The sequence below is a fragment of the Orbicella franksi genome, chromosome 14 (assembly GCF_964199315.1).
Source record: "Orbicella franksi chromosome 14, jaOrbFran1.1, whole genome shotgun sequence".
NCBI classification, from domain to species: Eukaryota; Metazoa; Cnidaria; class Anthozoa; order Scleractinia; family Merulinidae; genus Orbicella; species Orbicella franksi.
Window position 1 is genome coordinate 1066964 of NC_138158.1, and position 24383 is coordinate 1091346.

At 36.6% G+C, this 24383-nt stretch overlaps 2 protein-coding genes across 2 annotated transcripts; both read left to right on the forward strand.

Annotated features, from left to right (window-relative positions):
* Positions 1-1562: 1562 nt before the first annotated feature.
* Positions 1563-3822, forward strand: LOC145468693 (allatostatin-A receptor-like). Its single transcript, XM_081452399.1, has 2 exons — positions 1563-1776; positions 2819-3822. The coding sequence occupies exons 1-2, from the start codon at positions 1563-1565 to the stop codon at positions 3820-3822; spliced, it is 1218 nt and encodes a 405-aa protein (XP_081308525.1).
* An 8347-nt stretch (positions 3823-12169) lies between these two features.
* LOC145468694 (allatostatin-A receptor-like) lies at positions 12170-19194 on the forward strand. The gene is made up of 2 exons (XM_081452400.1): positions 12170-12556; positions 17523-19194. Exons 1-2 carry the CDS (start codon positions 12355-12357, stop codon positions 18560-18562), a joined length of 1242 nt encoding a protein of 413 aa, XP_081308526.1. The 5' UTR covers positions 12170-12354; the 3' UTR covers positions 18563-19194.
* The last annotated feature ends 5189 nt before the right edge of the window (positions 19195-24383 follow it).

Genomic DNA, 24383 nt, shown 5'->3' on the forward strand with positions numbered 1-24383 from the left:
TCGCGATCAAGTTCAATAATTTCCCCCCCCCCCCCAAAATTTCTGATTACAAGCTGGCCAATAGGTTGATTTATTGCTGTTTCCAACTTATAGTTATATTTGCCGAACAGACCTTCCATTTCTTTTGCAATTCTTTCTAAAGTGTAATGCCCTGGGACTATTTTACTAACTGACAAATTTTTACCTATCAAAGAGGCTGAACCTTCCTTTTTCAAAGTATCCCAGCTGTTGAATAGACTACAAGATATGACTTTCATGAAATGGACTCTCGGTATCGGCTCTTCAAAATAGATAGTCTCTCCATTCTGTTGTGTGACAATAGTGAGGACAACCATTTTATATTTAACAAACAAACATGTGTTCAAATACAATGGCGAATTTGTGGAAAGATCCTGAGTTTGTGAAAAAAGCGGATGACGCGAAGAAAAAGGCGTGGACAAATTTTTTAAACCACTTTCCAAAAGCGGACAAAAGCCGGTTCGTTTCACAAGAAAGCATCGACGAGAAAAACAACGCAACCGCAGAGGTGTTTTCCAAAGAAAGCGAAGGCTCGTTTCAAAGCGTCTTCGGCTCAGACAGGCGGTATTGGAGCGCGGAAATGAAACAGGCGCTCGGTTTGGGAGACAGCGGGGGTTTTCCTTACCAACTGTCGCCACTCGGTTCGAAAGTTTCATTGGCCATCCCTGCGGTACCTTTCGACGGCAAAGCGCCAAGCTTGAAAAAAATATTCAACGCCGAAATAAAAATCTACGTCACACCTGGGCAATATTTCACTACAAAATTCAGAGAAATATTTCAAAAAACCAAACTCAGGCACACTTCTGGAACCGAATCAAAACACTGGTTAGGAGGGCCTGACATGAAATATTGGCCGCAACAGCTCAACTTCGCGGTTTTCTGGGCCACACAAGGGTGTGGAGTTTCTCGCGAAATCTTTGACAACGGGATGAATCTCCCCCCGCAGATAAGAGCTTTTTACATCTTCCACGTGTATTTCACGGTCAGGCGCATTTTGTACCAGCTAGGAGGTATTCAGAGCATAAGCGCTTTGCCTGGAGACCCGACGTTCAGCCAAATGAATAATCATTATGACGTTGCTTCGTACAAAAGGCTATGCGACGAGTTCGGCATAGACCCCTCGAGCGATTTTCGCTTCACACAAGGGAAAAACCACGGTTTGGGAAGTGTATACATTGGTGTGACAGGGCACGGGCCCTTAAACAGGAACCGCTTATCCAGGAGGGTTCTATAAATTCAGTGATGAAGGCGGTGCGGCAAGCTTTAAGAAGCAAAAATAGTTTATACTTGAACCGATTAAGAAGGATTCCTTTCAATCAAAGGTAACAAAATTGCTACCAAGTTGACACTAAAAAGCCAAAGCTGTAAGGTGGGAAACAATGGTATCAATTTTAGGCATGAATAATTTTTCTGGTATCAATAGGTAATGAAAATGTGTATACAAAGTCCACTATAGGCCTAGTCAACCATTTCATTAATCATTAATAATGCACGGTGTCTTTTTTCGTAGAAAACATCTGTTACTAAGAAAGTGCTGAGACGTCATGGCGTTTACTACGAACGACACAAACTCGGCAGACAATAAGACCAGTATCGACTACTCACGAGCCACTCTAAGGGTAACATTTGGAGTCATCGCTTCCTTGGCACTCTTAGGCAATGGGTTGGTTTGTGCGGTTATTCTTCGAAGTCGCAGCATGTTGAAAAACTCGTATAATATGATGATTCTCTCTCTGGCCTTCACTGATATGTTTACAGGTAGGGTACATGTGATAAAAGCAAAACTGAACGCTTAGAATAGGACGAAATTCAGCTGAACTCAATGCAGAGCAAGCCCGATATTAAAAACCAGGATTTTCCGGAAATCCGTCCTACAAACATTGTACAACCTGCCATTTATCAATTATACACTGACTAGGCTTTTCAACAGATCTATATCTATAACGAAGGCCATTTTAATGATCTATATACAAGGATTAAATAACTAAAAAAGAAACAATACGTTTTCGACTTATTTTCGTCATCACCATGATGTCAATACGTTTAAAACCTTTGGTTTTATGATAATTTTTCTTATCTAGCTTTTAGCTTTGTATATATCATTTTACCTCTTTTAGAGGACATTATGTCAACGAAGACTATTATTACGAACAAATTGTTTGATTAAAATGCAAATTTATTATAACTCGACTCGAATATAACAAACACTGAAATTCAGTCTGAAAGAAAGAAAAAGCTCTGATCATCAACTACGTTTAATCTGCAATACAAAATTCTTTTTTTAGCAAATTGCAATCGCTGGATATAACAAGAAACCTTATTATACCGTCCTTGTAAGGCAAAATAAATAAAATGTGACTGATGCCATGGGTATTTTCACAAAGCTAATTAACATTTTTACATTTAAGAGCATTTGTCTATAAATATGGAGAAGCTGCGAAAATTAGGATTTTCTTTTATTTCGTCAAAAAGGCCCTTTTGCTCAACTGTTTTTAGAAATATGGTTTCAATTGTCAAATCGATCAGCCAAACTTGAGCATTTTCAACAACATTCAGAAGGACACTTGCCTTGATTTCATATTTACAGTTTGCAATTTATGCCTTGAACATTTCTCTGCAACACATCATTCTGCAACTATCGCGATTAACAGACCAAATTTCAACTGATTTGATAAGATCGTAACTATTCTAGCATACAAGCAAACGGTCTGGGGTTTTAAAAATTGATCCATCATTTAAAGAGTACCGGCATCTTTTCCGATTTGATTAATTTTGCCTCTTTCTTGATGGTTTCTTGCAGGAGTTATATTAGCCATTACTCCTGCCTTTGTCATAGGAGACGAGAACTTTCCCGTCCCGGGAAACTTGGCAGGAGATGTTTTTTGCCATATTCTTAGTTCCCAGTACTTCGTCTTCACCTTCGGCAAGATCTCTGTTGCCATAGTCATGCTATTAGCAATAGACCGCTGGTATGCAATAACTAGACCCGTCAAGTATAAAGCTACATTCAAGCGGCGGAGAGTCATTATGTACATTACAAGCGTCTCCATGGTTTGTTGTGCACTGAACTGGCAAGCGTTAATCCAGAAGAAACTTGTCATGGAAGACGGAACTCCCTCTTGTGTTTGGATCACGCTGATTGAAAACAAGTTCTTCTCTCAGATTTTCACTGTCGTTTACGTAACATTTACCTTTTTCATTCCCTTGTTTATCTCCATGATTACCTTTTTCCACTTGCATCGAGAAATGCGGAGGTCACGTGATCGTCTGGCCAGGAGCAACAACACGAAATCTTTTAAAAGCCTTTTGCGCATGTGCGCTATAACAGGATTGTTCCTGGCACTGTGCTGGATCCCAAACCAATTTGTTTACGTACTGTCAAAGTTCAACATCACGCAGCTGGATACACCTCTCCATCACGCCACAGTTGCTTTAGCCATGTTCAATTCTTGTGTAAATCCTTGGATTTACGGAGTTACCAACCGTAATTACAGGAAAAAATTCGCAAGAATTCTCTGTTTCTGGAAAAAAGGGGAAGTCGCGCCAGAAGAGACCATTACAGGAAAGGAAAGAGGGACCAGAAGTAGCCACGATGGAAGATTTAGTAAGACAGAGCATCAACTGGGAGGGTCAAGTGTTGTGGACTACTCGGCATTTGTACCTGAGAGCTCCCAAGGAAAACCAGAGAAACACCAAGAAGGAAGCAACGGAAATATCTCAATGACCGGAATACCAGGTGACGATGACGAATCCCAAATTCGCGACGAGACCACGAATGAATCCGTCACACAAAGCAAACTATAACTTCAGGGAAGCATTGTCTTAATCGACTTGCTTTTATAATAATAACATCGACGTGACTTATTATCATGTTAGATTTAAGCGATAGAGTACTCTTACCGTGTATAGATAGCCTCATCTAAACACGAGGGGAGTTGGGAGATCTCGAGACAGTTTATGCATAACTTTCGAGAATTCTCTCAACCCCCCGTCTGCAGTGACCGGAAAGACATATAACAATGCTGACTAATACAAGAATCTCTTGTGTAGAAAAAGGCGTTTTCTTTGTTGGCAGTTATTACCACTTACATGTAATCTCTAATTATTTTCATAAAGTCTGATTGATCCAAATGTGGTTTTAATAACCGTCAGTCTTTTTCTACTATTTCTTGCTAGTAATACTTTTGATTACTGTGTTTTCTGCATTATTTTCATTTTACTTCAGTTGTTTTACAGTTTTATGGGCTATTTATGTCTCCTTTCCTTGGTGTTTCTGTGTTTCAGTTTTTTGCCAACAGATGAGCTTCATTTGCTCAGAGCATCATAAAAAAGAGAGACCATCTACGTTTTAGAGTAAAATTTGGCCATGTTTAATGGCCGCTTTTATTATTAAAGACCGATCATAAAAAGAAGCAAATGAATAACTAATCTATTAACTATTAAGCTCTAGCAAAGGTGAGGGCACAAGGAAAAAAAGGTAGTCCCCAAACATATATGCAATACATCAATTTTAGGTGGAGAGAGGGGAGGAAGTGGATTGAACTTGCAGAGCGTGTCAATGTCCTAAGAATGAGAGGAAGAGTAAGTAACGATATCCTCTCTTAATCCTCTCTTTATGTGCTGTCGAAGCTAAGTACTTTTCCGTAAGAGGTCACGACTATTGCTCAACCTACGCTGCTATTGTAATTTCGGTCACAGGATAGTCTTCTGACTATTGCTCAATATTTTTGTCTGATACCTGTCATGCCCTTTAATGTTCAACTGTCACCAGGTTCCTAAGGTCTATTTTGCTAAATAAATTATAATCAAAAACTTATCTCTAGTGGGTAGGAGTCATAATTTTTCATTTGCTGGCAAACAAATTCCTTTTAAATAATGTAGTGGTAATAGGGTATGGTAGGTAAAACTATATTGTAAGTTATGTTCTGTTAGTGAAACAGTTAACTAAAGTACCAAGTTTGTAGAAGAGTTTTGTTACGTAAATTTAGGTTCATTACCTAACTGTAATGAAACATTATGTATTAAACTTAGTGGTAATGCTTTTTATCATTGAAAAAAGTATCTACATAAATTTAATAACCAATATAGTCGGCTTATATCGTGATCTGTCTGCTTGAAATTAGCTATTTAGTTTCATGAGAAAAAAAATTTGTTTTGTGTAAATCGTACAAGTAATTATAGCAACAAAGCAACGGAGTTTAATAATTACTTTTTGACACATTTTGTCTATTAAGTGGATTAATTTAGTCTTATTAGAGCGGTTTTCAATTGAGTGTCGTAAAACCAAAACCAAACCAATTACTTACCAATTAGACTACTCAGCCAATCTCAAACCGAAGTAAAACCCAAACCAAAGTAATTGTTTAATTACTTTCAACATTCAATTGAAAACCGCGCTATTGTTTTAATTGAATTACATTATTACAGTTAATTTAGTCATCTACTGACCAATCGTATGATTACTTTACTGTGATATTTTATTGCAAGGTACCGTAATAAAATGTAAGTTAGTGTATTAGGGTATGAGTGTGTTAGGGTATTAGGGCATTAGGGCATTAGGGTATTAGGGTATCAGGGTAATAGGGTATTAGGGTATTAGTGTATTAGGGTATTAGGGCATTAGGGTATTAGGGTATTAGGGCAATAGGGTATTAGGGTATTAGTGTATTAGGGTATTTGGGTATTAGGGCATTAAGGTATTAGGGTATCAGGGCAATAGGGTATTAGGGTATAGGTGTATTAGGGTATTAGGGTATTAGGACATTACAATATTAGAGTATTAGGGTATTAAGGTATCAGGGGATAAGGGTATTAGCGCATTAGGGTATTAGGGTATTAGGGTATAAGGGTATAAGGGTATTACGGTATAAGGGTATTAGAGTATTAGGGTGTTACAATATAATACAATGTAATGTTTAGTCTTGCAACGTAAGCTTAGCCGGGCCTATACAAGCTGGAAAGTTGTTGTGGACCAACTACAGACAGGTTGTGTATGAATCAAGTTATCAATAAAGAACATGAATAAGAACAACTTGTTCACAGCTAAGATGAACTCCTTTTCATAAAGAAAACCGATTTTCGTTGATAACAATATGTCGATGCCTAGTTTTTCCTACTTTGAGATTTTAGTCGAGAAGACATACGTTCTGACATGCGCAGTGAATGCTGGTTAGCAAGATTACATTTCGCTGTACTGTACGGAAAAGCTATATTGAGCACTAAACGTTTAGTTATCAACAACAAGCTCTCTAGTCTGTCGAGCTTCTCAATCCTGGAAGTTTTTTTTTGTGACTACAATTACAAAAGTACAAGAATGATAAATGAGCTTCTCTTTATTGGGGTAATAGGTACTGTATGTAAAATGGTTTGGATTTGACATTTCTTCGAAATACTAGAAGTTACTAAAAATAGATCATATTATACCGACTTTCATGTTTATTCAGATTATTCACTTCGAGATAATACTTGTTTCACAAGAAAAAATTTAATTCATTATATTATGCATATTTGAGGCTTAGGTAGCAGCAGTTCATGCAGTTGCTTCCAATTCATCCGTCGAGGGATCTCTTCCTTACATGTATTCTTGATTTAAGTATCGTTGTCAGAGAAAGCCGGGCAGAGCAGAAAGATCGATATAGCTATCCGAAAACATTAACAATCATTACATTCGCCGAGGAAAAAAAACATGAAGCCACCGGCAACTAGGACTTCAATTCTAGATTAAAATATACTGTGGCTAGGCCGAGATGAATAACAATATTGCATGTTAATTAGAACATCCTGTTTGCTTAGTCTGCGTCTTCGCTGCTATGTCAGTGCTGTTTGGACTCGTCGTTGCGAAGAAGTTTATGGACCAACGCTTGCCTCAAAAGCCCTTCTATGCCTTTATATGATCTGAAACATAATATGTAGTCATGGCGTTTAAATCAACCTGCAAAACGTTTAATTATCATATCTATCATATTTTTGAGTTACTCAAGTTCCAGCATCTGTTCATAAGAATGACACTGAGTCAAGCATAAATTAGATTGGGGGAAAAGTGTTTGCCCCTCGTTGTGAGTTTTGGTGACGTCACACTACTTTTCAGTGTTGGAAAACGTTTATACAAAAAAATTACATGACAGCCTATCTCCTCAGAATAAACCAAAAGTTAATTACAAGAGTTTAGAATTGTGGCCATTTTTAACATAGCCATCTAATGTGAACATCAGAGGTGGAGCATACTTTTCTAACGGTTATACTGGAGAGAGCTATGGACTAACTAACAACAGATATATATCCTTTCGTTTTTCGCGATGCTGAGAGGTGCTTAATTCAAGACCAAATAGGGAACTTTAAAATGAGGATGAGGACTCTCTTAGTAATCTTTATGTTGAGTGAGTATAACCTTTTCTTCTTAAGGGAGGTTCTGAAAGGGTTTTCTGAGAGAGAGATGAGAATACATCTAAAACTTTGACTGACATCTGAGAAATGAAGCGTTTTTAAACTGATAACCGAGATCGAGAACTGCAAAAATTAATTACTAACAGCTGAGAAATGGGCCGAAATGTGGACTTATAGCTCACGAGAAATGGTAGAAAATTTAACAGATATCTGAGATTCCAGCACACCTATCTAAATCCCTTAGGACTTTAGGTTTTGGAAGCCCTTAACTGCTGATCAAAGCGGCTAAATACTATACCTTTCCAATTGGTACTAAATGTTTGTTAAGTTGAACACTGACCCAGAGGAAAATAGCAAGTAACAGACCGATTTTCGGCTCTCATGATCTATTTCCATAGCGAAACAACATTGACTGCTAACAGTCTTATTTTTATCAGGGAAAGCCGACTTAAACAGTTTTTGTATGACATAATTATTCTTCATAATTTTCATAATTTTTAACGAGCTGTTTTTCTTCTAATCATACACCTGTTCTCGAAACATCAGTCAAGAAGTTGACTTCATAATAAGGATCACCGAGTACTGTTGCCGGCTAGTCAGAATTTTCTGTTAGTTTTTGACATCTTTTTGACAGGGTTTTATGAGCGCTAGGTTTCTCTTTGTTTCTCTCGAAAACTCAACTTTGTTGTCTGCAATTAGGCCGCTCAATCTCCTCTGTGAGGTACATAAGGTCTCAAAGGAGGACACGTTGGAAACCGATAAACTTTTATATGTAAAAGGTTAAACTATCAAACTTGGCAAATTGATCTCAAACTAAAGTTGGAGGCAAAGAAAAGCGCGATTTATTATGTAACCACAGCAACGGTGTTTTCACTTGTGACGTTAACATGTTATCTTCACTTGTGAAGATGTCTTGTTTTCGTGCGAAAGCTCACCTGGTAGTTCACCGGTGTTTATATAGGAAATAAGATTTTTTCCACCGTGTGCCATCTTAGAAACACAAAAAAGAAACGAGAAGTTTACAAATGAGAAAAATATTCTCGATAGTAAGGTTCGTTACTTTTACTTTCCACTACTTGTACTTTCAAACAAATATCTCCAGTGTATTGCTTCACGAGTGCTTGTTTTACACGAATATTTAATGCTGTTGTCACCAAACATTTTTCTTTTTGGCGGACGACTGATGAGGCTCAAAGGGAGCAATATAATTTGACCTACCGCGGTCTACAGTTTTTACATATTTAATTTTGAAGTCATTTAAGTACGTCGGATGTGGATAAAAGACGTGATATCCTGTTCTTTTCGTCAAGCATAAAAGGTTTAAATGATTAAAACTGAGGTTTGGATTAAGTGGTTTTGTTAATTTCCTCTCTGCAGCCAATAAAGTATCTTTCTGCTCATTGATATCTTTCGGTAAGGTGTGTTTGGGTTCTGCATTGACAGCAAGTTGACTAAAAGAAAAACCAGTTTTGTTTAGCTACGATCATACAGACAAATGTAAACTTTACCAAGGCAGCACACAGTGCAATTACATGCTGAACTTCAGTCGTTTAGCTTTTATGTTTGTCTTGTATGTAAATCTAACCACTTTTCTCAGTTGTTTGAAAGTTGCTGTTAATGTACCAATGTTTATTCAGACTAAAGGAAAATGCGTTGCAATTAATTTTCAACAGCTTTACAGCTCTTTCGCTTCGTTTTTCTCGCTATATTCTTTCTTATTTCTGAACAAAGTTTATTTCCAAATATTTTGTAGAAGATTATTCCTTTTCTAATGTTGTCCGCAGAAATGTTCTTTTTGACCTATGCTTGACCGTGAGCTGAAAGATCGTCATGAATTATTTGGTAGTTGCCAAGGTGACCAAGGTTACTTTTCCCCCGGGCAAAAATAAATTCACTTCTTCATAGCTTTGTTTCAGAAATACCAAAAGAAAAAAGTTAAAGACATTACGTTAATCATTATCACTGAACATTGCGTGGAAATCTTTTTTATTCTATCGTCTGACTGGATTTGATATTTTGAACCGTTTACGGAAAATTAACTTCTCAAACTCATTAATAATTCATCAAGTTTAAACAAAGGAAATCATGACGGCGACGGTGTTTGGACGTCTGATCTTAATCAGCATAAATTTTTACGATATCATTTCTCCGTTTTCTCCTTAGTTTTAGTTTCGATTTGGAAGATATATAAAACACTTAAGACCATATTTTCAAACACCTCGAGTTTCGTCAAAAATACTCTGCTGCTCGTCGCAATGTGGTCAAATACGGTCGATCGTTCTCTCCTCTACACAGAGAGGATCTGAGCAAAGAGACAATTTGATCAACTTATTTCTCAAAATCAATGCCGAGTCAACGTAGCATGGTTTAGAAAAGTTCACTGAAATAACTCACTGAGAGAAAAAACACGGCCCGCATTTTCACTTGGGGTCGCCGCCCAACTAACAAAAACATTTGCATTACTGCGTAGAATTCTCAAAATAACTGACAAATACATGCATAGGTAAAGTTTTCGTTATATCTAACTTATAATTATTTTCAAAAACACAACAACGCTTTTTGGTTTTGGGAACATGTTTCGATGTTTCAAACATCATCATCAGCCATAATGAATATATAAGGTTACAGAAAGATCGTTATTATATATGTAACAACCTATACAATGAGCCTTTATAAATTTGAATTAATGTAAAATGAAAACTTATTTAAACTAACCAATAAAACAGGATGTAGATACTGCAACATCTGACACATCCAAATGCCATTTTTATAAACTACCATATATTGGCTTTTATTCTACCTACACAGGTAAGAAAATTTCATCTATTATTAATAAGTATTGCAAAGATTTAAATGTAAAAGTTATATTCTCTCCTTTCAAACTTAGCAGTATGTTTAGTCCTAGAGATTTTATTCCCGAGTCTCTTAAATCACGTGTTGTGTACCAGTTTACATGTGCGAGCTGTGGAGCTCGTTATATTGGTGAAACCAATAGGCATTTTCACACACGTGTTAATGAACATCTTTTTCGGGACAAAAATTCCCATGTTTTTAAACATCTCAATTGTTCTAAGCATTGTCGAGACAATTGTGATGCCTCCAGTTTTAAAATTATTGATTTTGCTAAGACTTTCTCACAACTTAAAATCAAGGAGAGTTTTCATATTGAACGGTTAAATCCAGAACTCAACAAACAAGTTGAGCATGTCAATTTATCGTTACACTTTTAAATGTATCTATTTCAGCTTAGTGGTTTTTCATTATTGTTCTTTTCAAAATTTTTTTTGGTTAGTTTAAATAAGTTTGCATTTTACGTTAATTTAAATATATAAAGGCTCATTGTATAGGCTGTTACATATATAATAACGATCTTTCTGTAACCTTATATATTCATTATGGCTGATGATGATGTTTGAAACATCGAAACATGCTCCGAAAACTAAAAAGCGTTGTTGTGTTTTTAAAAATATGTACAACACTTGTGCTATCAAGGCCCTTTGGTTAACTTATAATTACAGCTCTTTGCTAACATAGGTATTTTTTTGTTTGAAAAGGTTAGTCATTAGCTCAAATTCACCCAATTTGACATTTCCTTTTGTAGTGGTTTATTTAAACGTTAATTAAGCAGCTTGCACCTAACGCAATTATTTTCTTGAAAATAGGTCTTAAGAACAAGGTTTCATTTGTGACTTTAAAAATCAATATATCATGATTCAAAGAAAAACAAGACAAAAAATGTCGCCTGTGAACCGCAGTCCCATAGCGAAACAAAATACATCAATTAATCTCCAATCAAACAAGTTCCAATCATTGATAAATTTTCAAACGATTACAATACATTACTGCTTTGGTCTAGAATATCTCAGTAAGAGCCATGCACCAGTAAAGGGACAAGTCCATACACAGCCTAAGTGAGGAGGGATTCTCACTTTGGTAGGTAAGATTCGCTTTTCTTTCAGTTTGTTCAGTAACATTGTGTAATATACAAGTGAATATATGAAATATCATATATTTGAACTGGGGATAAAGATATGAAGAAATGATTGATCATCGCGGTTATATACACAGCTTAAGCAACTGTGAAATTAAAGCCTGAAAAAAATTCAGGCTTGAATAGGATTCGAACCCATGACCTATGCGATACCGGTGCAGTGCTCTACCAACTGAGCTATCAAGCCGACTGGGAGCTGGTCACGTTGTGACTTCGTAATATGCCCGTGGATGGTGAAGATACAAGTGAATATATAAAATATCATATATTTGAACGGAAGATAAAGATATGAAGACACGATTGATCATCGCCGTTATGTACACAACTTAAGCAACTGTGAAATTAAAGCCTAAAAAAACAGGCTTGAACGGCATTCGAAACCACGACCTTTACGATACAGGTGCAGTGTTCTACCAACTGAGCTATCAAGCCAACTGGAAGCTGGTCATGTTGTGAGTTCGCAATAAGTCCGTAGATGGTGGAAATACAAGTGAATATATGAAATATCAAATATTTGAATTGCGGGCTTTAATTTCACACCTGGTTAAGTTGTGTATATAACTGCGATGATCAATCATGTCTTCATATTGTATAATATCTTTGCAACTTTTAACTTTCGGTAGTCACCTTCCTAACACTTTTTTAAATTTTTGTTGGAAAATATATCAAACCAAAAGCCAAAGCTAAGCGAGCAACTGCTAATTTGAATTCTACATGACTCATTTACAACATTTTGTCTTAGGTTTTCTTAGTTATGTAAAATAACCCTAAGTGGCTTACTAGATTGAGGGAAAAGCCGAAGAAAACAAAGAAACTAAGTGGCTCTAAAACTGATTAAACTTAGAATAACAATTTAAAAGTCTAAGAATGAATTGTCAGTCTCATGACATCAAAGGTCTACATTTGTGTATTTATTCTCTTAGTAAGACAACATTTGTTTTCTAGTCCAGCACCTAGAAGGCATGAACACCACAGATTCCGCAGGAAATAAAACCTTTGTTGACTACTCACGAACAGCTCTAAGGGTAACATTTGGAGTTATCGCCTTGCTGGCGGTTTTAGGCAATGGATTGGTTTGTGCGGTTATTCTCCGATGTCGCAGAATATTGAAGAACTCGTATAACTTGATGATCCTCTCCCTCGCCTTTATTGATATGTTCACAGGTAAGATGCATGTGACAAAAACAAAACTTACCTAAAGAAATAAATATAGGTGATATAAGCCCAGTTTAAAACCAAAATCACAAGCAGAGATCTATTACAATGAAGAAATCTGGCAAGAGACAAGTTATTACAGAAGCAAATTTATTATAACTTAAATCGGTTATCACAAACACTGGAACAGCAGCTCAGTCCACGGAAGTGAACACATATATCTTATTAGTCGAGTAAAAGCCGACTCCTGTCAAAGAGCAGTCATATGCAATGGGCAATAACGCAGAAACGTAATAAAGGCTTAACCTTCTTTGCACGATGTTAAAGTCAATGCCGAAAGAAAAAGATACGTCGAATATGTTAACAAATGGTGTCATCTTTTCTACGTTCAAACATACAGACCCAGACACCATTCGCGGTAGATCCACTCTAAAAGATGGCGTAGTTAATGAGCGTTTATTTCGAAACGGGTCGTTCCGCGGACTCAAAAATGCAAAAGAATAAAATGATTTGGCGAAGGTCTTACTAGAATAAAACTAGAAATCAAATGAGTTATCAATGAACAGAAAATAGGCAGAGACTGTTACTACAGACGACAGAAGAACATTTACGAAAGTTTTAGGTACTCATAAAGACAAGCTGCCTCGGTAACAAACTCTAGAAAACAACAACAAAGATTCTATGTTGGACTGCATAAGTGGCTTACATCAGAGTGAAGAGAAACGTAATTGTCATATTTACGTGACCTCTATCATGATTATTACATTTCTAGTTTTTGCTCAAACAGAGTGCATTGTCAGCTGTTATTTTTTCTCTTTGTGCCATTAGTTTTGTCGCTCTTGTTTATATTATATTCGCATGTTGTGCAGGAATGTTTGTGGGGTATCAAATAACCTGGTGTCCAATGAATGTGATATATTGGACAAAGCAAGTATACAACAAATGTGTGACGAATCAGAGTTGTGTGTACAACAAAATGATGTTGAAAAGGAAATAAAATATGCAGAACAAATCAGGTCTCGTTATGCGATGGGTGTTAATTGTAATATTAACAATCGTGAGTACCATGTGCGCAGCAGAAGAATACCTGTAAAAGGAAAACTAGAAAGGTCTCACGTAAAAACACAAAAATTAGACATGTGTATGCGAATTCTTAAAAACATTCTTGTGTCGTCAAAAATGTATCGCTACATCAAATGCAGACTTAAAACAAGGATTGATAATGACAGTATCAAGTTTGTAAAAAAGATGAGGAAGAAATGGCATATTACACGGTCGACACTGCAACGAAAATCGACGATTTGACTGTAGAGGGTCTGTGGGCAAATATACCTCTTTGTATAGCTGTAATATGTCATCTAGTGTGTACAAGAATGCGAGCCACAGAGGTCATTGAACCTGTGTAATGACATTGAAACAAATCCCGGGCCTCAGGACTATACATAGTATTGATCCTACTCTAACAATCAAGGCGCCATATAGTCAAGCTGATATCATGTACTTTGGTGAAAATGCTGGAAAGCAATGTGTTGCTATGAGTTTAAGTGCGTTGATTTATAATTAGTTATAAAATGTTCGAGTAATTGCGCGCGCTGTGATTGGTCAGTTCGAGTTCATTATAGCTCCATAAAGCACTCTGCTTACGTCACGCGCGTGCATTATAACTCAACATATGCACGCAAGCTACGTCACGAAAATTTTGCCCTGGACAAAATTTGAGAATCAGCTAGTCCGTCCGCCATTATGGCTGAAAAATTTCCACGGTTTCAACTCGGGTTCGAATTCCTGAACGCCGAGAAAAGTAGCAGCGTTAAGGAGTCTCAAAATGAGGCACCTGTTCCAAAGAAAAAACGGTTTGCAGAACTGACAGAAGCGGTTTCATGACGGTTTCGTGTTCAATTCTTGCACAATCGGTTCAATGCAAGTCAATCTTTATCCTCCTCAGAGCAAAAGTCAGTGAACTGGGGAACTGCTTCAGCTTTCGAAGATTCTTTTTGCTGTAATAATTTCTTTAGAACCGTTCTGACTTTTTTTAGAAAACGTTTGTTTCTTGCCACAAAGGGAACGGTTTTACTTTTCATTCAGCATTTAAGCCAATAAAAAGAAAGCATGTACATGTAAGGAGAATACTTATTTTGATTAATTAAAATTCGCAATCCTTTTCTTGTTTAATATGTCTTTATGTTAATGTGGTGGTTTACATTTTATAAAAGAAATAAAAAAACTTGCCCTTCGTGCATTGTTGAGTTATATAAGCACTTAGGAATTTTTAAGAACACTCGAGAAGTGCGAGAAGCACTCGGCTGCGCCTCGTGTTTCTCTATGCACTTCTCTCGTGTTCTTAAAAATTCCCGCGTGCTTATATAACTCAACAATGCACTCGGGCGCGTTTTTTATTTCTATAATAAAACTAATACATAGCTGTAATGACCTTGTGCAAATTGCTATGTAGGAACCCAATGTTCACTACAGGAAAGCGGCAACAAGTAAAACTAGAGATGCGCTGAACTGCAAACGTCTTTTATTACATGAACAACGATTCACTGAAATCAAATGCGTAAATCCGCTAAGTAAACCAAAATAACAACTGAATCACAAAAGATAAGAAAGCTAAATGAAAACCGATCGATACTTACAAGTTTTTCGTGCCTTGTTCCGCTAATAAGAAATGAAATCCTGCTCGACACTAACAATGAACTTCGAACACACTAAAACGAACTCAAAAGCAGACCATGTGCTTTTGAAACTTGATATTTACCGCGACTGCAGAATGCATGATCAGCGGCACGCGTCATAAATGAAACACTGAAATGTCCACTTCTTAAATGTCTCTATTCGAATCATTCCTAAAACAAGACCAAGTCGTTACATGCTATGTCTGAGAAAAATACCAGCTTAGTTATAGTGAAAGCTACACTAGTAGTCTACATCATTGTGATTCAGTAATTGAGGGATATCAGTACAGTAAAGTATTTCCAGACTACACACTCACTCGGTGGCAATTAAGAACTCAGAGGAGTGCAGATTAATACATATAAAATAACTGCAATGAACAGTGTGAGAGAAGAACACAACTGCTCTTGTAAACAATGTTATGCTGTAGGGCTTTATGCAACGTGTTACTCAGTAGCAAAGACATATGTGTAATTATTAAATACTAAACGTGACAGAAACCCTTTTCTCCCCTAGCACATAAGTGACATCGCAACTCAATCAACTTCAGTACGATTAACGTAGATTAAACTGCCATCTATCGGTCAGTACAAAAAAGCAATGTTTTCATGATGTACGATTATAGTTTCATGATATTTCTTTAAGACATGCATCTATTAGCATGTGCATATTACACATGCTATTTTTAGAATCGCTGCGCACCGCAAAAGATCAACACTCGTGGCAGTGTTTTTTCTCAGGACTACAAAATTATGTTCGTTTAAGTTACAAGCATCGGATATTGTATCAGAGTTAAATAATATTAATTGAACCATGTTTGTTTGTTTCAAACAACTTTTGTTCATTGAAGTTGAACTTGAAGTTGAATTGAATTGAATTTTATTTTCTTATATGGAGTCACAAGAACTGCTTGTCCCCTCAACTAGTTCCAAGACTAATCGAAGCGGGGTCAAGAGTTTATCTTAAAAAGGAAAGAAAGAAAAAAAGTAATGATAATTAAGAATAAAAAGCAGCGATATTATAGAACGACGTTTCGACGGCTCCATGCCATCATTCTCAAATTCAAATAAGATACGTTATGTGAGTTCGTTATATAGTGAATCAGCGATCAGCCGACTTAGTACGAAGACAGCTCTCCGATCTTGCGAAGAAAATTAACAGTGAGTTGCGCCCAGTGTTTACGAGCAAGAAATTTGCTGAAGAAATCAAAGTGACGGAACCCAAATCACCTCTTGTTAACGAACAATGCGTTGTTTATGAATACAAATGTGATCTGTGCGACGCAGATTATGTGGGCTATACATGCCGACACCTATTTCAGCGCATTAATGAGCATATTAAGCATTCTGTCATTGGTAAGCACCTGCGGGACGTACACAATCTGAGGAACAAAGATCTCCGTGACCAATTTACAATCCTCAAGAAATGCCGTCGGAAACTGGATTGTTTAATTTATGAAATGCTCTTCATCAAAAACAAAACACCAACACTTAACACCCGATCTGACTCCATTAAAGCAAAACTTTTTATTTGACACTTCAAGCGCACCACGCTTGGTATTTTTATTTTTATTCATCGATTTTTTTTTTTATCTCTTAATCATATGCACTGAGACCTTCACACGTACATTCACTATATAACGAACTCACATAACTTATCTTATTTGAATTTGAGAACGATGGCATGGAGCCGTCGAAACGTCATTCTTTAATATCGTTGCTTTTTATTCTTAATTGTTTATTGAAAACCTTACTTATTAGTATTGATAATTTACAACAAAATTACAAAAGGTACAAGTTAAACAATAGAAACAACTACAGGTAACCGAAAACAAAGTAACAGTGTAACATCCACACACATAAGCGACTAGAATACTAGTCGTTTCAACCAAAACGTTCCGGCAACGCTTTCGATTTTGTCTTTGTCATCATACCGTGTACATCTTCAAACGAGAGCAGAACGAACTAGTTTGCCATTACCTTCTTCACAGGGCACAGGATTACAAAACATATAGCTCAATAGCATGTTCAACTGTTAATTTAGCCACTGAATGTTGAATTGAAAGCAAGGACGAGCAGTTTTTACCACAACGTTTCAACGATACACGGTTAAATAAAAAGTGATGGTAGACAATAGGCCATTTCCGAGTTCCTTTTGGCTTTGTGTCAAGACGAGTCTTCGTGTGAAATCATTTATATGAAAATGTGTTTCGCACACAGGTTCATTTCCATGCAGATCAAACTCATTTTCAAATGAAAATTTTAGCACGAGGACTCCTTTTGAATCACAGACCCAAGGTAACTCGGAAATGGCCAATTGTATTTTGTTGTTGTTGTTATCTTCGCAGGAGTTATACTGGCAATTACTCCTGCCTTTGTCATAGGAGACGAAAACTTTCCCGTCCCGGGAAACTTGGCAGGAGATGTTTTCTGCCATATACTTAGTTCCCAGTACTTCGTCTTCACCTTCGGTAAGATCTCTGTTGCCATAGTCATGCTATTGGCAATAGACCGCTGGTATGCAATAACTAGACCCGTCAAGTATAAAACTACATTCAAGCGGCAGAGAGTCATTACGTACATTACAAGCGTCTCCATGGTTTGTTGTGCACTGAACGGGCAAGCGTTAATCGAGAAGAAACTTGTCATCGAAAACGGAACTCCCTCTTGTGTTTGGATCACGCTGATTGAAAACAGGTTCTCCTCTCAGATTTTCACTGTCGTTTACGTGGCATTTACCTTTTTCATTCCATTGTTTATTTCCATGATTACCTTTTTCCACTTGCATCGAGAAATGCGGAGGTCACGTGATCGTCTGGCCAGGAGCAACAACACGAAATCTTTTAAAAGCCTTTTGCGCATGTGCGCTATAACAGGATTGTTCCTGGCACTGTGCTGGATTCCAAACCAGTTTGTTTATGTGCTGTCAAAGTTCAACATCACGCAACTGGATACACCTCTCCATCACGCCACAGTTGTTTTAGCCATGTTGAATTCTTGTGTAAATCCTTGGATTTACGGAGCTACCAACCGTAATTACAGGAAAAAAATCGCAAGAATTCTCTGTTTCTGGAAGAAAGTGGAAGTCGCGCCACAAGAGACAGACATTACAGGAAAGGAAAGAGGGACCAGACGTCGCCACGTTGGAAGATGTAGTAAGATGGAGCATCAGCCGGAAGGGTCAAAGGATGTGGACTACTCGGCATTTGCACTCGAAGGCTCCCAAGCAAAACCAGAGAAACACCAAGAAGAAAGCAACGGAAATATCTCAATGACCGGAATACCCGGTGACGATGGCGAAACCAAAATTCGCGACAAGGCCACGATTGAATCCGTCATATAAAGCAAACTATAACTTCAGGGAAGCATTGTCTTAATCGACTTGCTCTTATAATAATAACATCGACTTGACTTATTATCATGTTAGATTTAAGCGATAGAGTACTCTTACCATGTATACATAGCCTCATCTGAACGCGAGGGAGAGACACTTACGTAAACCTGAGACGCAGTCGATGGTTTGCATAACTTTCGAGAATTCTCTCAACCCCCCGAGTACAGTACCCGGGAAGACATATAACAATGCTGACTAATACAAGAATGTCTTGTGTAGAAAAAGGCGTTATTATTATTTTTTTTTGCCAGTTATTACCACTTATATTTAATCTCTAATTATTTTCATTTTTAAAGTCTGATTGATCCAAATGTGGTTTTAATAACTGTCAGTCTTTTTCCACCATTATATTTCTTTCTAGTAATACTTATGATTACTATGTTTTCTGCACTATTTTCATTTTACTTCAGTTGTTTTACAGTTTAATGGGTTATTTATGTCTACTTTGCTTTGTGTTTCTGTGTTTCAGTTTTTTGCCAAGAGGCGAGCTTAACCTACGCTGCTATTGTAATTTCGGTCACAGGATAGTCTTCTGACTATTGCTCAATATTTTTTTCTTATACCTGTCATGCCCTTTCATGTTCAACTGTCACCAGACCCCTAAGGTATATTTTGCTAAATAAATTATAATCAACAACTTGTCTCTAGTGGGTAGGAGTCATAATTTTTTTATTTGCTGGCAAATAAATTCCTTTTAAATAATGTAGTGGTAATAGGGTATGGTATGTAAAAACATATTGTAAGTTATGTTCTGTTAGTGAAACAGTTGAGTAAGGTACCAAGTTTGTAGAAGTGTTTTGTTATGTAAATTTAGGTTCATTACCTAAATGTAATGAAACATCATGTATTAAACTTAGTGGTTATGCTGTTTATCATTAAAAAAAGTGTCTACATAAATTTCATAACCAATATAGCTGGCTTTTATCGCAATCTGTCTGCTTGAAATCAGCTATTTAGTATTATGAGAAAAAATTTTGTTTTATTCAAATCGTACAAGTAATTAGAGCAACAAAGCAACGTAGTTTAATAAATACTTTTTAACACATTTTGTCTATCAAGAGGATTAATTAAGTCTTATTACTGTTTCAATTTAATTACATTATTACACTTAATGTAGTCATCTATTGACCAATCGTATGATTACTTTACTGTGATATTTTATTATAAGGTACCCTAACAAAATGTAACTTAGTGTATTAGGGTATAAGGGTATTAGGGTATTAGGGTATCAGGGTATTAGGGCAATAGGGTATTAGGGTATTAGGGTATTAGTGTATTAGGGTATTAGGGTATTAGGGTATTAGGGCATTAGGGTATTAGTGTATTAGGGTATTAGGGTATTGGGGTATTAGGACATTAGAATAGTAGGGTATTAGGGTATTAGGGTATTAAGGTATCAGGGGATAAGGTATTAGTGCATCAGGGTATTAAGGTATTAGGATATTAGGGTATAAGGGTATAAGGGTATTAGAGTATTACGGTATAAGGGTATTAGGGTATTAAGGTATAGGAGTATTAGGGTATAAGGGTATTATGGTATTAGGGTATTACGGTTTTAGGGCATTAGCGTATTAAGCCATCAGGGTATTAGGGTATTAAGGTGTTACAATATCATGCAATGTAATGTTTAGTCTTTCAACGTAAGCTTAGCCGGGCCTATACAAGCTGGAAAGCCGTTGTGGACCAACTACATGCAGGTTGTGTATGAAACAAGTTATCGATAAAGAACATAAATAAGAACAACTTGTTCACAGCTAAGATGAACTTCTTTTCATAAAGAAAACTGATTTTCGTTGATAACAATATGTCGAAACCTAGTTTTTCCTACTCTTTGAGATTTTTGTCGAGAAGACATATGTTCTGACATGCGCAGTGAATGCTGGTTAGCAAGATTACATTAGGGAAAAGCTATATTGAGCACTAAACGTTTAGTTATCAACAACAAGCTCTCTAGTCTGTCGAGCTTCTCAATCCTGGAAGTTTTTTTTTGTGACTACAATTACAAAAGTACAAGAATGATAAATGAGCTTCTCTTTATTGGGGTAATAGATACTGCAAGTAAAATGGTTTGGATTTGATATTTCTTCGAAATACTAGAAGCTACTAAAATAGATCATATGATACCGGCTTTCATGTTTATTCAGATTATTTACTTCGAGATAACACTTGTTTTACAAGAAAAAATTTAATTCATTAAATTATGCATATTTGAGGCAAGCAAGAGCTTAGGTAGCAGCAGTTCATGCAGTTGCTTTCAATTCATCCGTCGAGGGATCTCTTTCTTACATGTATTCTTGATTTAAGTGTCGTTGTCAGAGAAAGCCGGGCAGAGCAGAAAGATCGAGATTCGTCGTTTATCTTCATCTTTTCATAATAGCTATCCGAAAACATTAACAACCATTGCGTTCGCCAAGAAAAAAAAAAACATGAAGCGACCGGCAACTAGGACTTCAATTCTAGATTAAAACATACTGTGGCTAGGCCGAGATGAATAACAATATTGCATGTTGATTAGAACATCCTGTTTACTTAGTTTGCGTCTTCGCTGCTATGTCAGTGCTGTTTGGACTCGTCGTTATGAAGAGGTTTATGGACCAACGTTTGCCTCAAAAGCCCTGTATGCCTTTATATAATCTGAAGCATAATATGTAGTCATAGTACTTAAATCAACCTCCAAAACATTTAAGTTTGTTTATCATATTTTTGAGTTACTCAAGTTCCAGCATCTGTTCATTAGAATGACACTGAGTCACGCAGAAATTAGATTGGGGGAAAAGTGTTTACCCCTCGTTGTCAGTTTTGGTGACGTCACACTACGTTTCAGTATTGGAAAACGTTTATACAAAAAAATTACGTGACAGCCTCCACAGAATAAACCATTAGTTAATAACAAAAGAGTTTAGAATTATGGCCATTATTCACATAGCCATCTAATGCGAACATTAGAGGTCGAGCATACTTTTCTAACGGTTATACTGGAGAGAGCTATGGACTAACTAACAACAGATATATATCCTTTCGTTTTTCGCGATGCTGAGAGGTGCTTAATTCAAGACCAAATAGGGAACTTTAAAATGAGGATGAGGACTCTCTTAGTAATCTTTATGTTGAGTGAGTATAACCTTTTCTTCTTAAGGGAGGTTCTGAAAGGGTTTTCTGAGAGAGAGATGAGAATACATCTAAAACTTTGACTGACATCTGAGAAATGAAGCGTTTTTAAACTGATAACCGAGATCGAGAACTGCAAAAATTAATTACTAACAGCTGAGAAATGGGCCGAAATGTGGACTTATAGCTCACGAGAAATGCTAGAAAATTTAACAGATATCTGAGATTCCAGCACACCTATCTAAATCCCTTAGGACTTTAGGTTTTGGAAGCCCTTAACTGCTGATCAAAGCGGCTAAATACCATACCTTTCCAATTGGCACTAAATGTTTGTTAAGTTGAACACTGACCTAGAGGAAAATAGCAAGTAACAGACCGATTTTCGGCTCTCATGATCTATTTCCATAGCGAAACAACATTGACTGCTAACAGTCTTATTCTTATCAGGGAAAGCCGACTTAGACAGTCTTTGTATGACATAATTATTCTTCATAATTTTCATAATTTTTAACGAGCTGTTTTTCTTCTAATCATACACCTGTTCTCGAAACATCAGTCAAGAAGTTGACTTCATAATAAGGTTCACCGAGTACTGTTGTCGGCTCGTCAGAATTTTCTGTTAGTTTTTGACATCTTTTTGACAGGTTTTTATGAGCGCTAGGTTTCTCTTTGTTTCTCTCGAAAACTCAACTTTGTTGTCTGCAATTAGGCCGTTCGATCTCCTTTGCGATGTACATAAGGTCTCAAAGGAGGACACGTTGGAAACCAATAAACTTTTATATGTAAAAGGTTAAACTATCAAACTTGGCAAATTGATCTCAAACTAAAGTTGGAGGCAAAAATAGAGGATATTACATAGCCGCTCGGAGATACCAAATTTATCTTCAAGTGTTGAAAAATAGTTCATGAATGAGCGCAGCGAACGAGTCAAATATTTTTCAACACCATTTCACTTTCGCTGCGAAAAGCACGATTTATTATGTAACCACAGCAACGGTGTTTTCACTTGTGACGATAACATGTTATTTTCACTTGTGAAGATATCATGTTTTCGTGCGAAAGCTCACTGGTGTTGATATAATAACTAAGATTTTCTCCACCGTGTGCCATTTTAGAAACTCGAAAAAAGGAACGAGAAGTTGACAAATGAGAAAAATATTCTCGATACTAAGGTACGTTACTTTAACTTTGCATAACTTGTACTTTCAAACAAATATTTCCAGTCTATTGTTTCACGAGGGCTTGTTTTAGACGAATTTTTTTTTTTTTCTGTTATCAACAAAGATCTTTATTTTTAATATGGCGGAGACTGATGAGGCCCAAAGAGAGCAATATAATTTGAACTACCGTGGTCTACAGTTTTCACATATTTAATTTTGAAATCATTTTAAGTTCGTCGGATGTGGATAAAAGACGTGATGTCCTGTTCCTCTTGTCAAGCACAAAAGGTTTACGTGATTAAAATTGAGGTTTTGGATTAAATGGTTTTGTTAATTTCTTCTCTGTAGCCAAAAAAGTATCTTTCTGCCCATTGATATCGTTCGGTAAGGTGTGTTTGGGTTCTGCATTGACAGCAAGTTGACAAAAAGAAAAAACAACCGTTCTGCTTGTTTAGTTTCGATCATACCGACAAATGTAAACTTCACCAAAAGCAACACACACGCTTTGGAATTAATTTCCAACAGCTTTACAGCTCTTTCGCTTGGTTTTTGCCACTATTTTCTTCCTTATTTTTAAACAAAGTTCATTTCAAAATATATTGTAGAAGATTATTCCTTTTCCAATGCTGTCCGCAGAAAAATTCTTTTTGACCTATGCTTGAACGTGAGCTAAAAGATCGTCATGACTTTTTTCGTAGTTGCCAAGGTGACCAAGGTTAATATTCCCCCGGGCAAAAATAAATTCACTTCTTCATAGCTTTGTTTAAGAAATACCAAAAGAAAAGTTAAAGACATTATGTTCGTCATTATCACTAAAAATTGTGTGGAAATATTTTTTATTCTATCGTCTGACTGGATTTGATATTTTGAACCGTTTACAAAATATTAATTTCTCAACCTCATTAGTAATCATCAAGTTTAAGGTGATTCCTCACATTTGCATTGCGCATCCTTACTACGCATAATTTATTGCGTCACTAGCGCGCGCTCGTGCACGCGCACATTGAAAACATGGCGGATTTGCCTGGATTTTGAGTTCTGTCAGTTGAAAAATGGCTATAGCTCACTAACGAGTTCGGGCACCCCAATTTTTTTTCCGTTCGTTTTAATCAGCTAATCATTAGCTTTGCGTGAGAAAAGATTGATCTGATTTCTATTGCTGAAAATTGAAGAAATAAGGAAAATAGCAGCTGCACTGTAGTCATTTCTATTTTGTAGTTTGATAGCCGTGGCGAGCAGTTTGGTTCCAATATTTTAACAAAGATTCAGCTGTCTGTCAAAATCAAATTAAAAAGTTTATTTGTGTCCGATAGAAGTATTGATTGCAGTTTGAGGCGTGTTTTCATGAGTCTGGGCTCACAAAGAGTTTACAATAACTTGGAATGCGTTCTTGTAATAAGCATTCAATAATACCAAAATGGGATATTTTCAATGCCTCACTGCTCCTTAACGAGCATGGGCACCCCCCATTTTTATTTTATAATTAAAGTTCTCATATGATA

Bases quoted from the DNA above. Each gene is read 5' to 3' on its own strand.
- LOC145468693 (XM_081452399.1), top strand. From the start codon at position 1,563: ATGGCGTTTACTACGAACGACACAAACTCGGCAGACAATAAGACCAGT. The intron at 1,777-2,818 runs GTAGGGTACATG...GGTTTCTTGCAG, and splicing joins CTTCACTGATATGTTTACAG to GAGTTATATTAGCCATTACT.
- LOC145468694 (XM_081452400.1), top strand. From the start codon at position 12,355: ATGAACACCACAGATTCCGCAGGAAATAAAACCTTTGTTGACTACTCA. The intron at 12,557-17,522 runs GTAAGATGCATG...ACCCAAGGTAAC, and splicing joins CTTTATTGATATGTTCACAG to TCGGAAATGGCCAATTGTAT.